This window comes from Grus americana, chromosome 5 (assembly GCF_028858705.1).
Source record: "Grus americana isolate bGruAme1 chromosome 5, bGruAme1.mat, whole genome shotgun sequence".
NCBI lineage: Eukaryota > Metazoa > Chordata > Aves > Gruiformes > Gruidae > Grus > Grus americana.
Window position 1 is genome coordinate 15,388,412 of NC_072856.1, and position 22,031 is coordinate 15,410,442.

General features: G+C 37.5%; 1 protein-coding gene across 13 annotated transcripts in view; it reads right to left on the reverse strand.

The window, feature by feature from the left end:
- The window catches only part of PLEKHA7 (pleckstrin homology domain containing A7), a 164,552-nt gene that overhangs the window by 62,128 nt on the left and 80,393 nt on the right, over window positions 1–22,031 (reverse strand). For 10 of the 13 annotated variants that reach the window (XM_054827153.1, XM_054827157.1, XM_054827154.1 and 7 more), the window contains 2 exons: window positions 8,782–8,865; window positions 193–304 (listed from right to left, as the gene is read on the reverse strand). In XM_054827153.1, the coding sequence (XP_054683128.1) occupies window positions 193–304; window positions 8,782–8,865 (196 nt within the window). Of the gene's footprint in view, window positions 1–192; window positions 305–8,781; window positions 8,866–21,689; window positions 21,872–22,031 lie in introns of those variants that run through there. The other 3 variants (XM_054827158.1, XM_054827162.1, XM_054827165.1) reach the window with 2 other exon arrangements.

Consider the following 22,031-nt stretch of genomic DNA (forward strand, 5'->3'; position numbering starts at 1 on the left):
GTGGGTATACTGTGCTCTTATGTTGTAAAGAGGTTTTTGCTTGGGTAGAAGATGGTACCGCTTCTTTGAGGTAAGTTATTAAACTTCTAGGCTAAACCTATGGCCCTATTAAAATCAGCATTAAAAGAGTATTGGTTTTGAAGCCAGTAACATTCTACTCATCAAGCTGAAACAATAGCCTTTTTCCTTTACCTTAGAGCCAGGTTTTGTATCAATAGCAGATGTAGTTACTGCAGTGGACGTTTCACTGACCATGCTTGAAGGTCTTTGGTTTATTTGTTGCTTGGACATAGATGAATTCTGTCTAGAAAACAAACAAAAACAAATAATCTAAAGCACGTTGTTTCAAACAGTCAGCTTTGCCTCTTTATATTTAAGATTCACAGCGAGCAAATGAATGACAGGCTAGTCAAACGTTTCCCATGCATCTGCAACTTCCTTTGCACCACCCCTATTATTTTGATTTCAGGTATTTCTCAAGCAGACGCTGCCTGTGACATCTGATGATTGGTATTTGTCCATGTATCAGGAGGAAGAAACCTGCCAAATTGTCTGCAAATCCAACAGAGAATCAAGTTATAACAAAGAGCACTCAGAGAAGATAAGGCTAATGCAGAGAAACTAAACTGTGTCCAATTTAGAGGCTTGGCTGCAAACATGCGGAAGAGCCAGCACTGGGGAGAGAAGGATAGGAGTCGGCACTTTGCAGTAACAGGGTTCTTACTTAAAAATCAAAGTGAGACTAGCCTACTGTTAGATCTTTCACTAACTTAACGTTAGATCTTTGAATCTGCCCAAAATATGATTCATACTAGAATATGAATTATTAAAATACCTTTTAAGTGAAATGGTGCAATTCATGGCAGATATTGTTAGAAATAAATAACTTCTGAGTCATACTAAGATTCAAGAAATCTTGGTAACTAGCTCAGATGCAGACACCCATTTAAAGCATAGGTGAGATCAATCCTACCATAAGAACCTGTTCAACAAGTAAGAATTCAGTACAGTTGCCCAGATGAAGAAATGGGAGGATAAATGGAAATGCAAAATCTTGTGGAATCCCATATACAGGTTGTGAAGAGAAGCCTCAGCAGCCAAGCTCAACACCAACTTGTGAATTAAACCCATAGGTGGCATTTTCAAAAATCATTAACAACAGTTTAGCAAATTGTATTTTAGGAACAAGTAGCAACACGGTCAGATCAGAAAAAACCCACAATAAAACAAACGATTAACAACTTACAATTTTCTTTTTCCCATGTCAGTAAGTCACCAAAGCCATTTATTTAAAAAAAAAAAAAAAAAAAAAAAAAAAAGACACACAAACCACGCCAAACATTACTTTTGCTACCACTGAAATCCAGGCCAATTCTGAACACAACAGAGAATGGAGTCATTCTGAGTGGTATCACTCAGAAGAACAGAGAGGAAGAGTTTGTGATTGTAGTAGCTCAACACAGGGTTTAACTGAGGACAAGGTTGTTTGCCACCATTGCTCTTCCTTACAACCTGAACAATTACCTGTCCAAAAGCTTTTATAGTTGATGCGGTGTCAGGGAAAGCACATTTTTCCATTTGTGACGACACAGTTTAATCATAGAATGGTTTGGGTTGGAAGGGACCTCAAAGCCCATCTAGTTCCAACCCCCGCGCTGTGGGCAGGGACACCCTCCACTAGACCACCTTGCCCAAAGCCTCATCCAACCTGGTCTTAAACACTTCCAGGGATGGGGCCTCCACAACCTCTCTGGGCAACCTGTTCCAGTGCCTCACCACTCTAACAGTAAAGAATTTCTTTAAATTTCAATTAAGTTTCAATTAAGTTTGCAAGGAAGTAGCACAACTTTGATCTCATTTCCTTTATACCTTGCTTATCTGGCATAAATCCCTTCTTTCTAGCTTCTATATGTAAGTTCAGGTCCAAGAAATGAGAACAAACTACAGCAAGTCCCTAAAATCCCTGGTCAGCCTTTAATGCACGAGAGCTTCATCACATCAGTTTGAGTCAATTTGCCTTACCTCTTATGGACCAGGTATCCTACTTCAGCATTTAATCAGCTTTAGGAATACCCAGTTTCACGAAGAGCAGATTAAGACATTTCCCGTATATAACGCTGCCTGCCTAAGCTATTTCTGTTGATCAGCCAGTCTCATCTGCTTTTGACTCTGTTCTCACTTGTTCCCTTTCTACTCTATAAACTTTAAAAACAGAAAATGCAGACTTACAATGTGCCTGCATTTTACTTGCAAAACCATCTTACTTGACTTTTCCTAATATTTACTTATTAAAAAAGTTCTATTTCCCTGCTTAAGGCAACTAAATATTAGAGAGTAGGTATTTCAAGGAGGGAGGAATACTAACAGAGATGTGACAGTCTTCTACATCGCCTCCTCAAAATGAATCTAAAGTATTAGATTTTATATCATTAAGAGGGCCACTAGAAATGAGTTGCAAAAATATGAAAATAAAACCCATCCAAGGAAAATGTTTGGCCTTAGAAGACACAAACTTTCACTTCTTCCCTTGAGGTTTAGATTCTTTACAATGTCCACATCACAATATTGAGTTTTATATGGTAGGACAGTTGCACAATACATGTTATTTTCCAGATACTCATTGGAGCAAGGAAGGGGAAAGGAACAAGTAGAGGGAAGAGCATAGAGCACATAACATCCGTATTCAGAAAATCTGTAGGCTTTCCAAGCTATAGATAATCTGATTAGATTATGTTTATGCATTTTATAGAGTACCTATTTCATAGAGACCTAACTTTCTCAGGAAAGACAGAAATGAAAAATAAAAATTAAGTTTCAAAAAATTGGAATTAATTTTTCTAACAAAAGCATTAATATAGAAAGAGAAATAACCCCAGAGGAATGGCTTTAATCTACCAATCAGGGTAGGCAAACTCAGATTGAACAGACTTCCGCTACTGCACAAGATACTGTTTCACAGTAGGTTAAACATACTGTAGTTTAAAAAAAATAAAAAATTAGAAGAACTACAAAGGAAGATAGGCTTTATATGTTTAACAAGACCATCACTATGACAAAATCATAATGCAATACAGAACAATAAATGCATAATTTCTAAGCATTTATAATTTGGTCATTCAACGATTTCTCTTCCACTTGCTATTGAAAATGATCACTGACAATAAATCAAGCTTTCCTTTTCTAGTAGTACCAAGATTAATGACAAACTTCAATTGGGAAAAGAACAAATTCACTATGAGAAAAATGTTTTCTAAAAAACGTGAGGTTGCTGCCATGTGGAAGAACTCACATAGCCAGCAGGAGAGACAGTAAATCCACCAAAAGAGAAAATACATCATTATTCTCCTAAAAAGTCTTTGGCAGCAAACACTGGTGATCCAAGCTTTCTGTACGTGAGATGTAACAGAAAACACCAAACAATACTGAAAATTCATTTAAAAATTAAAGTACTTGTATATAGTATTTCAAGGATAAAATAGATTTGCATGAAATCAGAACGTAATGAAACTCAAGTATTCAAGTCTCTTAATGGCTAATTAATATTCTCAGTCTGTTTTTAAAAGCAAATAAAAATATGCAGAATATGCAGAATTACCTGAAACATCCCAGCATGTTAATGGAGTTAACACTGTCCTAATAGTGTTTACAGATTAATCTTTAAAAGTAAGTGACTATAGCATTAACTACGTGCATTAAGAAACATTAGTTCAGTATCACTATTACCAAAGATGTTTGGTAATATCTGTTATGCAAGACATCCCGTTCTGTCTTCATAGTGCTGGGTTTTGTCTGTTTTCATGATAGCTTTCTTACTGCCTCGCCCAGGTGTGTGCATACACACGCAGAATGGCAGTAGGTACATTTGGAGCTCCGGTGCCTTGTAAATCTCTAAAATACTGGAAAATAACACTCTATATATTATCTCCTGTCAAGCAACTCCCTGCTCTACTTAAACAGTGCCAGTATGTCTACAGAAATCACATTTAGCAGCTAAAAGAATTACATGACCGATATTTGGTTTATTAAAAAAACCCACCACCAAACACTGAACAACACAAAAACATATTACACCAGTAGCCCATATTGAAAATGCAGTACTCACGAGAGAACACATTCCTTTTCTCTAAAGGATCATAATGATTAGTTGACTTAGAAGATCCACATTCATACCAGCAACTTAAAAAGTTTATTTTGTTGAAACTAAATACGACATAATAACATCATGTCAATCGAGTTTTAATACTAATAAATCTCCTATTCGGTGAGATATGAAATTAACTGTCCTTGTATTTCTATAGGTGTAAACATGGCAGATGTTTATTTTCAGGCTGTTTGGGTTTCCTCCTTTCTCTCCACTTGATATTTTTGCTGCTATAGTAACCAAATGCAATAGACAAAGTAAGATGGCTCTCTCCCCAGAGGTGATACACAGGATTTATCAGTTGACCAAAAACCAGGCAAAAAAGAGGGTAACACTCATTGGATTAAGCTCCCAATATATACATATACATTTTCTATATTTCCACATTTATGTTGAAGTCTTATCTTTTTCAACTTTAAAGTACTATCTTTTCATTTGCAAACATAATACAATCAATCAGAAATACATTGTAAAACCTCTGATACACAACTACCAGTGTTTAGCAACAGAGGCAATTCAATATACGGTTGTCAGTTATTTGAAGAATTGTTATTTAAAGAAAGATGAGAGAAGAAATCTAAACATTATGTACATCTATCCTAAGTAATTCTATCATAGATTTTTCAGAGAAATGCGCATATAACAATATGGTTGAACTAGATTTAACGCTTGTCCAGCAGTCTTATCTTAACGTTCATTTTTTCACTGGCTATTTATGAAAAATCCCCTTGTGAAATAAGGGTTCATTAAAAACGTGAAAGCAAGTACAGAAATTAAGATACAGTTGTTAAATAGAGGGAGGCTACCAGAGGGACTTCCGATACAGCCAAAGCGTTCATATTATTTAGAGGTGATCCTGAAAACTGTGAGGTGAGCAAGGCAATAGAGGACAAAAATGCATCTGGACAAAAACTGAAATGCTGACAGGAATAGATAGCAAATAATGATGTGATAAGATGCCAAACTGAATTCAGTGTCAACAACAGAAAACTAATTCAAAGGCAGAAATTAAAAACATCTCTGCAGCTTTTATCACTCAAAACAACAATAGCAATCTGAGAAAAGGATATTTTTCAATGTTAACAGAATAACTAGCAGCAAAGCACGTTAAGAATTATTAGGAAAGGAATAGAGAAGGAAAAGTATAATAAAAAACAATGGGCTCACACACTGAATTCACCTATAATCAAGCGCTCCATCAGATAAGAGACAAATCTAAAAGCCTCATGCCAAAAAGCTAGTACTCAAGCAGGGCTAGTGAAAGGTACAGAACACACGTCCCACACACTAACTGACCAAAGTTTCTGAGCTTGGAAAACAGAATGAGAGGTGGGGATTTGACAGTGGTCTCAGCTAAGAATGGGTTAGGAAATAAGGAATTATTATCACTGCTTCTCAAAAAAGTCTAAATAAGAACACCTTTAGGAAGAAGGAATAGCATAAGGATCAAAAGATAATGTAATTTACAAGTTACAGGTTCCAGGCAATACTCTCTGTTTTTATCTGCCAGTTACAACGGAGTTGAAGAAATTCAATTTTGGCTTAAAAAGCGAGATTGATGTGATATTGTTTAAAAGGGGAAATGCCTTGGGAAAAGACTAGTGAAATACAGTCTCAGCCTAAAAGTATCCAGTTGTCATTTGATCAAGTGAGGCAAGGGCACCTGGTTCATAACTGACTCATAATCAAGCTAGGATTACATCATTTATTGACATCATTTTCCAAAACGTCTTTTTAAATCATCTTGCCAGAATATTGTTTCCTGGATGAGAAAAGGCCAGAGCAGTCTGTACATTCATCATTTCTACAATACTGTAAATTACTTTTCTGATGTTAAACATGTCATTTTAATAGATACGTTTGTTGCAGCCTCAATGAGTTTGTACTTGCATCTCTCCACTAGCTCCCAGTCAACCTCTGGTGACAACTCCTGGCTTTGGCCCTAATCTTAAATTAAAATCAACCCGTAAGTAATAAATCACATCACAAAAGCACTGAAGAACAAATTGCCGTTTATGAAACCCTTAAGAGTGTTGCTACTTCAGACAGGATTCCTCAGCTACAGAAAAAAGTACTCTTGGTCAAAAGGATACCATGACGGAAAGTTTCCACAGACCATGCAAATCCAGAGACTATCTTTCCGACTTCATCCTGTTTGTGAAAGTCATTTCATCACAAGATACGATCTTCAACGCTGATTGCAAACTAATACACGATCAACAACACGGATTCCAAACAAATCCCTGATGCCTGAGGGTAAAGAACTGAAAACGCCAGCTAGCCCCATTATAATTCCTAGGCCTAAAGACAGGGAGGTGCTAACAGGTACTTTGATTTCAGCAGACACGTTCACATACGTCAACAGCGTTCGACAAGAATTTGGATATGAGCATGATGAGCAGCATCTGTGTAACACCTACACTGTCACATAGAAGCAGTACAAAACTAAGGAAACCAGAGCATCCCATGCACACGAAAATGACATCTTTAAAGTAATTTCAACTGACATATTAAAACCATCTAATTTTAAAAACAACCTGTATGTACTTCAGGCCAATAATAAAGCTTAGAAAAATGTGCTCGCAAAGACTGCTTCCTCAGTAGTCACTACAAACACGTACTCCTCTCTATATCCCTCCAGCCATTTCCTCTTCTTTTAGAATAAAAACCAGCAGTCTCTATTAATTCTGCTACATTGTAAGATCTTTTTCCCTGCTTTTGATACCATCTCGGTGTGAGTAATGGAAATCACAAGACGACAAGTTATGCCTGTTCATCTGATTGCCCTCCAAATAAACCCCTTCATTTCTCTTCCAAAAAAGTTTCTAACACACACAAAAGATCACTAAAACCATGTGCCACCAGCAAGTTGTTCTTTCAATTCTGCTTTTAATACTTTATCTGCTACCATGATTAACAAGACCAGAAACAGACCAGGGAAGCGTGACTAACCCAGCGATGCCCTCCAAGGAGTTCTATCCAAACACCTATTTTCCCTTACACATGTACAAATTTTCTTTCTATAAAATTTGATTGAACCTTTACAACAGATTAAATAAAAATCAATTAACGGATGGAAGTTGGAACACAGATGCACAGTGACTGTTGTCTATACCATCTTTGAGATTTACTCCATTGCAAGACACCTGTTCTCCTCACTAAATGACCTGGAGCAGCTTGTTTGCATACTTGTATCGAGCCAAACTCCTCCTGAGCAGCAAGCCACCCGCATACCAGGTAACACCTGGGGTGAGCTCCAGCTCAGCAGCTATCCCACAGTCTTTGTGCCTAATTACAGGCCTCTCACACACTGCAAAGTGTGTTCAACCTTCTAGTTCACGCTGGTTCTCAGCATGGGCCAGAACATAGGATTGGCCCTTGGATTTGCTTTGGGCTTGGGGTGGCAGCTGTTTACTTGTATTTTTGTTGAGGTTTTGTTGGTATTGTTGGTTTTGGTTGGTTGGTTTGTTTTTTAAACCATACGAGAAGCTTTTCTCAGGGCTGTACCAGGAGCTCTGAGCAGAGGGCTGCACAGGCATGCTCTGCTTCTCCTTTCCTCTCCACAATAGAAGACATTGCCAGAAAAGCATCTCCTGGGAGTCTTGCGTGGCCCTTCTCTGGGCCTCATTTTTCTTAATCTTATACTGCTTTAAATTAAATGTAAAGCAAATCGAATGTCACATAATTTGAAACAAAGCGTTCAGAATCATGTGGGCAGCCATACAAACCACCACGTGCAGGCCATGACAGCATGATGCCCAACCTCTGTGATGCATGAAGGGCTAGAGGCTGCTTAAACAGTGTTGGAAGACCAGGCTGGGAAAGGAAAAGCTATCTGGTGGTGTCCCATTCCTCTTGCCCTTTGGAGTGGTTTTAGAAGTGATGTAGAAGTTTCTTCTAGACTCTGTCTAGGCAAGATATCCAGTCATCCCATTACAAAAGGGATTCCGAGAGCAACCTAGCATGCAGCAAGGATGACAGGAGTAGTTAAACCCTATGGTGAAGCAGGGAGAGATGCAAACCAACGCTAAAGACATGCCCAGATACACCAGTTTGAACACATACATTTCTTCTTTTCTTTTTTCTTTTTTTTTAATCAGACAATCAAGATAAAATATGCTGAAAACTAATATATATGATTCTATTTATCTAGAATAAATTGAAGAATGCCTAATCAATTTTTTTTTTAATGAATACCAGCCCAAGACAGGGAATGTAGAAAATCTAAAATACAAGAAAACCAAGAAATTACAATAGAAACTTGTAATATTTTGTGTATTTCAATTTCAGTACGAAACTCCCAGTTTGCTCTAAAGACATTTTACATTTATCTTCTGTATATTTGATATTGATATAAGGCTAAGGTATTATTATTTAAGAATCCTATTTATATTGCCTTTTTTGTCTATTTTTGAGGGGTTTCGTTTGCTTATTTTTTTAAGATTTGGTAAAGATTTTCTCTCAAGCCCTAACCTGGAACAGTGCTAGAATGAAAAAACATACTATCACAATGAGAAGTAAATTTTTAAGCATAAACCATCTCTATGACATTTTTGCTACAGAACTGTCAAACTACTAAACTACTGCAGATAAACGTGTTACTATTTTAGATCTCTTGACATGGGTATAAAACTACTTACTGTTCTCGCAAAATAAATTCAATATTTTCTGGAGAAACCTGTCCTGTCACAGGATGTCTAAATGATGTGGTCTGCTGATTATGGCTGAAAGGAAAAAAACAAAAGAAAAAAGAAAAAAGAAATTAACATTGCTAAACTCAGTAAAATGTATCTATTATCTCTAAAAGGCTGAACTGTTTATATCAATGCTTTGCTACTGCTACTCCAAAAATGAAACATATTTCCTTGGTACTTTTGAGGCCAGAAATGTTTTCAGCTCCTTCCTGCATTCTTGTTGACTTTGCCAATGGCACACTGTACCATTTAATTATTAAACAGGTTAATATTTTAAAAGTAAACTAGTTGCAATCCTTAGTTATGGAGACGCACTTGAATTTATGATTATTTACACCTGACTTACCAGATTATTTAAACATAACATAGAAATTACACAATATAAAGTACTGATTTGCATTTCTGTAAATTTCACAGAATAGAACCAGTAGAATAATTTAAAATATTACACAATTTGTAATATTTAATGCGATTACAGAAAGAGATTTTGTGGAAGCCATTTGTTGCACGCTTTTTTTCCCCTCTAGTATGGTATTTCTTCAATGATTTTTCTTTATTCCTTCATGCAGGAGATTATATATAACCTCAGTTATTCAGTTGCATGGTCTACATAAAACAACATAATTTAGTATTTCATCTGAGTTGAATTAAAATTAGGATTTTCTATCAACTTTCCCCTTAGAGTACTATCTAGATGCTTTGCTACCCTCTGTGAAATTTTGCTGTCCATTAAAGACAATTATTTTATCTGCAACTGTACTCGTACAACGCAAAAATAGATAAACTGGTAGTCTTCCCTTCACCCCAAAGCAAATAATTTGAATTGATTGTATAGAAAACACAAGACAGTTTCTAGAGAGTCTCATACCTACTAAGCCGCTTATTCTGCAGCCCTATCCAAAGAAGCAATCTATAAAAATCACAAATTTTAAAGAAATAAGAAATTGAAGATCTTATTTCAGAATTAGAAAGGTTGTGGCTGAGATGCTGTTGGGGAGCCTTAGAATTAGAGAGAGAAATGAACCAAGGGCTCACTTATGTAGGGTTCTGAATTTTTTGGGGTTTAGTTAACAATATTAAGGAAACAATATTCAAAACTAGAATTCCCATCAAATGCAGCAAAATGTTAACACACTGTGAGTATATTCAGGGAAAAAAAAAAGGCTGTTAAATGAATTATATGTCAAAGAGCCAAAAATGAATACTTCATCCATTTTTTGTTTGTTTGTTTTAAAGAAGATTTGGGGGGTTTTCTCCATAAAGTCCAGTGATTTCAGGTCTTACAGACTTGACCCAATTGTATAGCATAGCAGGATGTCCCCCCAGAAACAGAATAAGGCATAAAGAAATATTTTGGCATAAAGAAATACTTTGAAAAGTAATGAAATTCCAAAGAGGTAACAGCCTTTCTGTAGCGTAAAGGACAGCTAACAATCAAATGGCTCATGTGCCCCTAATGTTCAGATGTAAATAGCTCAGGACATGCCTTGGTTTAAAAAACAAAAGCCCCTCCCAAAAATCAAATAAGAAACACCACCAAAAAAATATAACAAAACCAAAAAATGATCTCCAAAACCCCCAATAACAACAACAAAACCCACAACCAAAACCAGAGATTGCTGACACCAAGTCCCACTTGGACCATGAATGGCAGAGGATGTTTTCTGTGTTATAAACTTTTCACCCCTTTTTCAACATGCCTCGCTACAGGAAGTCATATATAGGGGACCAATACAATGAACATTTTCAATAATAAGCTGAAAGCTCTGCCAACTTATGTTACACCAAAAGGATTTTTTCCAGCCTCGCCTATTACAAAAAGTCTAGCCCTACAGCCATTAAAAACTGTGAACAACATATTAGGCCATCAGCTACCCCACAGCACCAGCATTTATTTCCTACAGTGGTGAGAACTGACCTCTGCTGCAGAGAGTTACCCTCTACAGGGACCCTGCTACAGGGTTAATGAAGTAGCTTTGCAGCTTCTAACTCTTCAATTTTCCCATGAAATTAGAGATCAGGAGAAAGTATTTCCAGTAAGCCTGCAGTGCTAACATCTACAAAGCAACCAAGATTTTTTTTCTCACAAAAGGACTGAGGAATATTGTTTTCTGAAGAAGCACTTTTACTTCAGTCCGTATTCTAATTTTGAGTATACATCCAAAGAAAGAATAGGAACTTGCCGATGTCAAAGAAAATAATAAATAAATAAATTTTAACGGTAACAATTAAACATCATTTTTGCCACACAGGTCAAATGGATTTAAGCTAAAAGTCTTTTCTTTTAAATCAGGACCGAAGCAGTCTGTTCAACCTTTGATACTCAGCCTAGGACTACTAGCAAAAGTGCAAAAATACAGTTAGCTTTAAAAATGAAAGTACATTGTCAGCTTTATTCTCCAGAGGCAGACAAACTGTCAGCAACCTCTCATCTGCAGGCTTTTAGTCATTAATAACTCACTCTACAATTAAGACTAAGAAAAAGGACTATATTCCAGAAGTGCTCTAAGATTATTTAGGAAATTAAGTTCCCCTTTATACCATGCTAGCACTTTTACAAATATTTTATTATTTCCCATGAAATAAATTCACCAGGCCTTCCGAAGATGAATTAGTCCTCTTGCTGTAATTAAAGAGCAAGTCCATTACTAATAGACTAAATATTACTTGCTAATAATAAAAAGTTTCAACTAGAAAGTAAACGCTTAAATATCTGAGCAATTACATTTTGGGACAAGTTTTGCACTTTGAATAGGAAGAGCAGAGCAACAGAAGCATAGTTCCATTACTACATAAAATGAGATAGTAATTTCACAGACAAGAGGAAGCCATACAAAACCAAAACATTCTGCAAATCTGCAGCTTCAATCCTTGGGACTTGCCTGGGAAGAGAGAAATGAAACCACTGCCACTAACAATTAGTTTCACAGAACACAGTGGTTTATTTGAATTTGAAAAGTGAGAGTTTAAGTGTTTTGCCTTATAGGACTCATTAGGAATAAGCAATACTATTCAAAACAACCTATACAACAGATGGCTAATGCCTTGCAACAAGGAATTAGATAGCAGGGAGATTTTTGTCCACAATGAGAGCAGTCAAACACCGGAAAGGTTGCCTAGCAAGGCTGTGGAATCTCCATCCTTGGAAACATCCATAACGTGGCTGGATAAGGCCTTTAGCAACCAAATCGAACTTTCTAAGTTGGTTCCAACTTTGAAGCTGACCTGGCTCTGGAAGAGGAGGGGCTGGATCTGATGGGGTTCAGAGGTTCCATCCAACCTATATTATTCTGTTCTGTCATTCCCTGCTGCTCCCTCCCATCTTTCTCTGCAAATACCTTTTAATTCTTACAATCCCTTTGAAACTTTCCCAGTATTTAAACAGATGTATTCCAAAAATATTAGCAGTACCTTGTTTTGATTAGAACGAGAGAAATTGTAACGTTAGATTTTTAGATTTAGATCATGATTTTTTTGTTGTTCTATTCATGTCCTTTAAAGATTTACTTAACAGTAATACCTGTTTACACAACAATGATAACAATAACATCTGCAGTGAGAGTGATCTAGTAAACTTGTTGCAGCAAAAGTTCTCCTTTCTTTCCAAGCACAGACTAAGAAAAGATCTGGCACAGTTGTTCTCCAGACACATCAGCTAATCAAGCCTCCAAGTAGTTAATCACCTGCATTTCCTCCAAATAGCAGCTGCTGAATGTGTTTCTATTGGCCAGAAATCTACCATGGGTAACAGGCACAACAAATGAACTTTAATATACTGCTCCGCTCTTCGTGCCCCTTTTATTCTTTTTCCACTAGAGAAAGACTTCATACCTCCAGCAAAACCAGGAAAGGCTTGTGATGTTTCACCACATGAATTCTGAATGCCATGTAACCTGTATTAGTACACCACACGTTTGAAATGGCAAGCTAACTCTTCTAGTAACATTACAAATTTCCCATGTGATCAATTATGGCATTTTTTCTAGCAATCATCTTTTAATTTTAACAGTTTTGTATTATTCAGATTTTGTATAATTACTAATCAACAGAACCACCAAGCCAAAGCACATAAGGAAACATGAAAAATCCACACTCTCCCACTACTATCATTACTAAATTACACTATAAGACTGCTAAAAGTAATTCTGAATTTCAAAGTTACAGAATACTATTTTCCAAGGCTTGCTGTTGGTTTGTAAGAGTTGAGACCCAGACTTCTCATAACAGAATATGCAGTTCAAACACCGGTTCTTTCAAATTAGATACCGCAACACAAATTCTACCACGTCACAGCATGTGTACACATTTACAAACGTAAGAATTGAGTCACCCACTGTCTTAAGGCCAATGTACTATAGCAGTTTAGAAAGACTCAAGACCTTCAAGACGTAAACAATGTTAATACACCTGACTAATATTGGCCACATGCAAAAGCATGCTGCTTGAGCATCTCATGTAACTTCTAAGTTGGCCATGGGTTCAGGTGTGGGGGGATGGAACCATATAACCTTACACTGGATGTTGTTTATGATCCTACTGAGTGGGTGGGAGTGCAGACAGACAGACACTTATATCCTTTGATAACTCTTTGATTACTGCTCGCCATCAGAATGCAGCCTAAAACATTTCTCAGGTACTGATTAAGCAAGTCTGCAAATTTAACATTGCCTATAATTTGTTTGCATAAACCTAACCTATAGTATGATGAAACGTAACTGACTTAAACACAGGAAAACCACAGAATTACAATCCAGTCTCCAATCCTATAGTATAATAGACACAAGCAGGCACTTTTGCCTGCATGGATCCTTTTGCAGAACTCAATTAACATTACTTCACCTATTTATTTTTTTTTCTTCACAGTTCATTTTGTATTCGGGTCAAAGCCAAGTTTTAATAATTAACTTTTGGACACGACTGATGCTGACGACCTTTCATTTGAAGTCAAGCAAGTTTATAGATTGCCTCTAGAGTAATTTAAATGCCCAGACGGATGAATCTTGAAACGTGTGAATCAACTACTGATTGAGTCTACATCACATTCACAACAAATTTATAAGTTGCAAGAAAAATTCATTTTGTCATTGGACAGACTGTCCTATAAATTCTTATGAGTAATTTCTACAGTATTTATTTTCCATGTAATTTGACTCCTTTACACTTACCTGCAAGAGTAGATAAGCATGAACATCTTTATGTTGAACTGCCCCCCCAAATGGTGGTGCAAGTTACAGGAGAGCACCCACACTTCTATGGGAATGACTGATGTGGGTACAGCCGACAGAAGAACTCATGCAGTGAAGAACTGCAGTTCAGCCAGCAAGCTGTCACTCCAAACAGGAGAAAGTGCTTGTATGTAATCAGGCAAACAGCCTGGCACAGTCTGCTTTATTTCATAACATATTTCTGAAATACATCAATAGCTTCGAAATAGTTTCAGCATCGCCTTCTGTGTATTTTTTTAGATATTAGTTTGTAGAATTCATTGGAAAGAGTATCAATGAGTAGTCCAAGAAAATCAGTGTCATCAAAGTTCTGCAAAGAATATTACTGGAAGAAAAATTTGGTGTAATACAGACATAGTTTGGAAGAATTTGGAACAATACCAACTAATTGTATTACACAAGCAATAGCACCCACTACAAGCTGGACGCACATAAAACCCCATCTTTTCAAGATACTGAACATTATGCATGATTTAAAATAGTTGGGTGTCTCCTCAGAGTAGTGGTAAAATCCTTGCTCCACTGTAATCACTGTATGGGAAACTTTCACAAGGTCAAAATTTCACGCTCTCCTACAGTTTAATTAGCATCTTAACCTACGAACTATTACATAAGAATCACAAAGTAAAAGTGATTCTCTCAAATCTCATATCCTCCTTAGACTATTGCCTTGAGAATTCATAGAATCATAGAATGGTTTGGGTTGGAAGGGACTTAAAGCCCATCTAGTCACTCCAATGTAATAATCACAAACCCACAGAATGGTTTGGGTTGGAAGGGACCTCAAAGATCATCTAGTTCCAACCCCCCTGCCATGGGCAGGGACACTTTCCACTAGACCAAGTTGCCCAAAGCCCCATCCAACCTGGCCTTGAACACTTCCAGGGAGGGGGCAGCCACAACTTCTCTGGGCAACCTGTTCCAGGGCCTCACCACCCTCACAGTGAAGAATTTCTTCCTAATATCTAATCTAAATCTTCCCTCTTTCAGTTTAAAGCCATTATCCCTTGTCCTATCACTACTTGCCCTTGTAAACAGTCCCTCTCCAGCTTTCTTGTAGGCCCCCTCGAGGTACTGGAAGGCTGCTATAAGGTCTCCCCAGAGCCTTCTCTTCTCCACGCTGAACAAGCGTTTAGTTATTTAGTCAGAATACCATTCAGTAACTGTCTTGAGCAGCTACATCTGTGACTACAATCAGTCAACACAAGAGCCTGTGCTCATAAAGACAGCTAATGGGACAGCTGGCATGACTTCTATTTTCACTTTTCCTTGTAAAAGCCTGCAGATAAGAAAAGTTTGAAACTAACAGTTAAATGGTCAGTAAACCAACTGACATGCTCTCACATAGTGTCCTTCCTTCTACCTAGCTCACTAATGATGAGGTTAAAAGGGGACGGCAACTTTCTTTGGAACTGAGTCAGTATTTTTTTTTTTTTCTGTCTTAATGAACTACCAAAGGTAATTTATACTATCCAATAGTAATATTGTCAGCAAAGAGTTTGTTGTTAATGAACATCCTTTTTAAGAACAGATCTAATAAATCAGTGGTAAGCTAATATTGAAAATGCCACAGAATCACTACAGATATTTTCAGTCATTAAAAGAACAGATAAAAGGATGAATATACTATCAAATCACGGGATCAACACAGATTTCCCTAAGTAATGCAGGTTAAAGTCACCTGCTGATTCACAAATCCTTTTGATGCGTGTCGTGAGACACCATCAGGATTTTATTGACTCACAAAACTCACATTCAAGTAACTTCATATCAAGGGAAAAAAGCATGATAAAGTTTTGAAGACAAGGAAATTCTTAGAAGAGAGGACATTCCTGAAAAGTGAAATTTGATTCTATTTCCTTACTTTTGCAACTTTAGAAAAGTTACAGTCCCTGCCTTCAAAAGTGAAAATTAAATTAAAAAATTCTCTGATCACAGAAAAATAAAATTAGAAAGGTAAAATATCACATTATTGTATCACATCTTCTTAATTCAGGCTTGGAACTCACTTAAGATCTTTCCTTTCTTTCCTACTAAAGTATTTGAGGATAGATCATTCTCCATAAACCTCCAAAATAAAATGCAGTACCTTCAAAACTATCTCTCTAAATTAATTTGGAACTTTGCTACCTAATAAAAATAATCTTGACTTCTACTGACAATGAAACATCGCTAATGTCACAATGTGAACAGCAGACTCATTCAATTATGTATTTCTTACAGATACCCAGTGAACATCTAAGCCAAATCCTGAAAGTTTGAATTGGAAGCAGGAGTAGATCCAATAGTTAAATACATGTATTGGTGATATACACATATATATGTTTGTATGCATATATAGTTATACATGTGTGTATATATGGATGTATATTTGGGATATATACACATACACACATCTCCAATGCTGGCAGAGATATTTCTACAATGATGTAAGTAACTCTGGCTCCTATAGGATTAAATGGTTGGGACAAATAGTCCCAACCCAATCAGATGCAGAAACTCCAAAGACAGGTGCTTACATAGAAAGCAAGTATATTTTTAATCAAAGATCTTGGGAAGCGTGGAGGTAGTTTTCTTTCTTTGTTTCTTTTTCCATTGGGGGTCATTGGTGTGACAGAAAAGCAGCAACTTAACTTTCTTCACTACTCAATTCTGTACAACACAGAGAGCAGCATTTGCCATATAGCCTTTGACACAAAAGAAAACTATGCAGACCTGATGTAACCATATTACAGTAGCAGAGTTGCAGAAGTGTTATATGTGAAATGCTGCTATAAACCAATCCTGCCACAAGAAAATAACATGTAGAGAGTGACGTGTGATATTGTTTATTTCTTCTGGATCTGATACATAAACTAAATTAATAAATGTATTCTCTAATTAAAAAAAAAAGTGGTAATCTCACTAAGTAATATGATTAAAACACCCTGCGTAAAAGCAGCATACCCTTAAACTCCAACGTCAATCACAATTTAAAGAGTCTAGTGAGGAAGCCATCCAATAAGCATTGTCATGTAAGTATACTATTTTGGAAAAATGTATTTAAGGGAAGCTTTACACAAAAGTATTATATATCTCAGTTCTTAAGCCATAAAAAACTGGCTAAAATAAAAGATACGTTCATATACATAGCATCTAATTTTACCAATGAAGGCTGAAAACCCTCACACCAGTCCTATTTGAACATATTTTACTTTGATGCAAAGACTAACACAATAACAGACACAACAATGATCCACACTGTTCTAAATATGAAAGCAAACACAAGATTTCCAGCATCCAGCTTTCATCTAAGCAGCAAAGTCATACAGTGTAGAAAGCTGGAATTATTTGATACAACAGCAACAAAACCTGAATAGAACAGCTTTCAAAAACTTTATTCCTCTGCCATGTAAGACATAATCTCAAAACATTTTCTCTTCATTGGCTTTTTAATGTTGAAGACAGATTTCAACTTCTTAAGACAAATGCACTTCTGATTTATTATTTATTGCATTTAATGCATAATACAAAAAAGTGATTATCAGAGGACAATACTGCAGACTGAGACCTTTCTGGGCTGCTGTGTGTGCCCTTGGACAGTGTGGAAACACATTGCCCATTCCCCTTTTCAAGAAAACGGAAATGCTTTTATCTACTACCTATACCATGGGAATAAAGTTTTAATCAAATACTGTTTTCTTACAAAATCACAAGTGTCCACAACAGAATTAAAGAATTGTAGCTGGTATCCATCACGTTCTCTCAGGGCTACAGTCTGGAACACTGCATCCAATTTTGGACCTCCTCATACAGGAAAGGCATCAACAAACCAAAGTAGAGTTCAGCAGAGGGGCACCAAGATGGTCAGGAGCACCTGTTCTGCACAGGGAGGCTGTGGGAGCTGGCCTTTTTCAGCCTGGAGAAATGACAGTTTCAGGGTGACCTGCCAGCAGCCTCCTGCAAGGAGGTAATCAAGAAGGCTCTTCACAATGGTGCATGACAGGAGGACAAGAGACAGCAGGCATAAATTGAAACAAGAGAGCTTCAGACTGTATGCAGGAGAAGCTTTTTCACCTTAAGGATACCAAAGGTGTATCATGAGGATGGTAAAGCACTGGAACAGGCTGCCCAGAGAGGTTGTAGTCTTCATCCTTGGAGGTGTTCAGCACCACAGTGGAGGAAGACCTGAGCAACCCTGTCTGATCTCACCACTGATCCTGCTTTGAGCAGGAGGTTACACTAGAAATCTCCTGAGGTCTCACCCAACCCAAATTGTCCTACCATCATAAGGTTGGGTATAGTTCTTATTTCTACCACAAAGCCAAAAAACACAACTAAAACCCCAAACAACCAAAAAAGTCTTGCAGAACAGATCTTGCTAACAGAATAATGTAAAAACTCCCCATCAGTTAGGAAATAAAAACTCAGATTTGCGTTAAAACCTGGTTTCTTCCTTCAACCTTCAATAATACCATTAACTCCTTCACCAAATAATTAAATCCAAAGTTCATTTACATTCTAGTAATAAATATTACATGAAAGAGAGAATTTACACAGCCTGGGTTCCTGTGGTTACGTGCTTTTTATCTAACAGGACTCACGTTCCAACCAAAGCCTTTCCTGTAGTTAAGGACATTCCAAACGTGCATGGGTCTCAGTCCCTCTCTGGCCCCACCCACGTCCTCCACTGCTTCACAATGCTGTTGAGGTACTGACTGTAATCCTACAAACCTCATCCCCTTCAGACACCAGGCTAAAGAATAAACAAGGATATTAGCATCACATTTGCTGAAGTACTGTTTAATATGAAGAAACCACAATTCCCACAGTGCGCAACTATTCTTGTGGGTTGGCTGTTCATGTTTACTGGCATATTTATTAATAAAAGTTCCTTCATTAGTAACAAACTGTTCCAGCCTATCTTGTGGTAAATTCTGAAACACTTCAAACTCTGTTCATATACAGCTTAAGCCAAAAATAAAAAATTACAGCAACAAAATTACTTCCTTTGGGTTGTGTGATTCTTGACTGTTTTAGAGGAGTTCCTCCTTCCCCAACTTCATTCAACTCACTGTGTTGGATAAAATATGATGCATCTCCTCCAAATCCAAATGCATTTGTAAAAGGTATTTTTTTCCTATCAAATCTTAAGGATAAAGTGCATTACAGTACTCCTGAAAGGCACAGACCATCAAGCTTTTGCTTGAGAGAAGACTAGTAATACAAGACCATCTTGCCTAGAGCAACAAGTGTAAATTAAAGCTCTGAAGAGTTGGCCTGATAGACTCTGTTGAGTTCCACAGCTACTGGTTACTTTCCTTTCCAAGGGGGCCCAGCACCTACAGCACTGAAATACTGACACATACAAAAGCCATAACGTTAGTCACACACAAATCCACAGTCAAATTTAAACTCCACAATTCAAACCAACAGAATGCCCATTAACCAAGGGCTAGCTCTTACCCTGGGACAGTGGGAACCATTCCTAGCAGAACTTCATCATCCCCTCTTTCTGAACCTTTCTTCCCTCCTGCACGTGGTGCAGACCTCAGACCCACAGGCACAAAGCCTGGCCCTGCAGCACACCTGCGCAGGAAGTGCACTGTACCTGCATCCACTGCACGCGGGGAGGACTAGTCCACTAGTTAGAGAAAAAAAAAACCCAACACCTTATAGCCACCACTACCATTAAACAAAACTTCAAAAATTACAGAAAGGGGTAATTAGCACTGTCAAAGACTAGTATCTCTTAAAAAAAAATAAAAATCACATCAATAGGTATTATGAGTTAGTGTATTAATCACACTCTTTCATACCTCATATTAAATGGTTCTGATTGGAACTGTAAAACAGACATGGAAGATTCTCTTTTTAGATTATGCACAGAGTTTACAAATTATCCAGAGATATCTTTTTAATGCAACAAAAAGGTCTTCAGCATAAAAACAATAAAGGGAGTGGGGAAGGAATTTACATGTGTATCAGTTGTCGATGACTTCAGTCAGACTTGCTCAAAGGAATAACCTCGAGCCAACTTGTCCTTACAGAGATGTAGAAATACTCAGTGGCCCCAGGTCAGACAAGCGGAGAAACTCCTATGACATTTCCAAACAATCACAGAAATATTGCTGTAGAATTAATTTCAAGTATTCTCTTTGGCATCTATAGAATGGAAAATATGCTAAAATATACATAACACTACTATACAAGCTTTATACAACTGAACAAAAAAAAATTAAGATATTAAGAATTTCAACATTGTACTAAACAATTCTGATCTCTAAAACATTTCTACTTTTAAGACTCATTATTTTATTCAATGCAGAAACACAAACAAGCTGTTTTGAAAAGGAACTATTTTGGTGTGTGTAATGCCAGAATTTTCTTTGCTAAACATAAACCAATGAACTAATTCTGCAGAAAGAAGGCAATTATTTTCAGTCATCCAGTGTCTCTTCCCTAACTCCACCACTATGTAATCACAGCATGTCAAGTCAGAATATAACCTATAACAACAGGTTAATAATAATTTACATTATGGGAATAAATTACGCCAAGTTTACTGTATTGAATGTCTAAGTATGTGAACCAAACATAAATCAGATTTAAGAAAACTCATATAATCACATTCTCTGTTTAATTTCTTGAATCAACATTGCATTATCAGAAGGTGAAAATTTGAAAATATAATATTAACATGAAATACAATCAGACAGCTGCAAGAGGAGTGGCACTGAAAACAACCCAACCATAGAAGAAACATTTGCGTTGTCTTAATGTCACTAAGTACGCACATTGACAGTGCCCAAACAGCCAGCTCAGGAAAAGCCCAGAGTACACACAGGTGATGACGATATGAAGATCTAGTGGCAAAGGAAAGTAGCACAAGGAAGGTATTAGGGAACACATTTTCACTCTTTCGGTCTCAAAAATAGCTTTAGCTAGCAAAGATATTTTTAAAAAACTTTGTTGGTTTTCTATGAAGTGGTCCGGAGGTTTCATTTATATCAAACATCAATATTCATTACCAGATAGCATGCAGTCATTTGGGGACAGCATGCATCTTCAAAAATCAGCTCTGAATTAGACTCTATGTGAAACCACATTATGCCATTGGGAAAGATGAAAACTTCTTCCTTAAGCACATAAAGAGTGCTATTATATTTCAAAGTAATTGGAAGGATGAAGCAAATACCACATTTCACAATAAGCCTGGAAGTCAACAGCCAAATATAACAGCAAAAATATCAACAGCCAAAACAGATGAAATCAGGCTCCTTAAGCTTAGTTCAGGGAGCAAGGCTGCAGCAAAATCCAGCCGAAAGATAGCTCTTAGTACATCACTATATATAGTGGAGCTATCAGCTACATTCCTCCTGCACCACTTGAGCAGCACGCTACAGCCGCTTTGTCTGGTTCTTGTCCTGTAGCTCGACTGCACTGAAGGCACCACCAGAGCACTCCATTCTCACCAATATGAAGCCGGCACGGATAACACCTCCAAGAGTACAACGGCGCTGCTCTGCTGCTGCTTTAGTGCCAGGGTTTTCACAGCCCATGTGGCTCCACAACACAGCTCACAGCTGCACATCAGCAAAATGTGCCCTTAAATAAGACCTCGGCCAGAGGATCTACAGCATTACTCACCTCTCACGTTTGTAATTCAAGGACTAGTTCTCTGCCATCTCCTCAAACTGGCCAGCGACCTGGGAGGAAAGTCCCATGCCAGTTCACTTTCTGACCTCAAACCACGACCACTGTTTGATGCTATCAAATAACACGGCCAGAGCAGAGCGCAAGCACCGCTCGGGGAGCGCTCCAGTTCGCATGTCTTGCTGCTCGGCTGGCTTTCCTCCAGTCAGCGGATGCACAGGCCAGGGCAACGCTGAAGCAAGAGAATCTGGCAGCAGGCGAGCTCTCACATTGCTGACGAGGCCTGAGATGAGGACAGGGAGCGCTGGCAGGATTAGAGATTGAAAGAAATTCCAA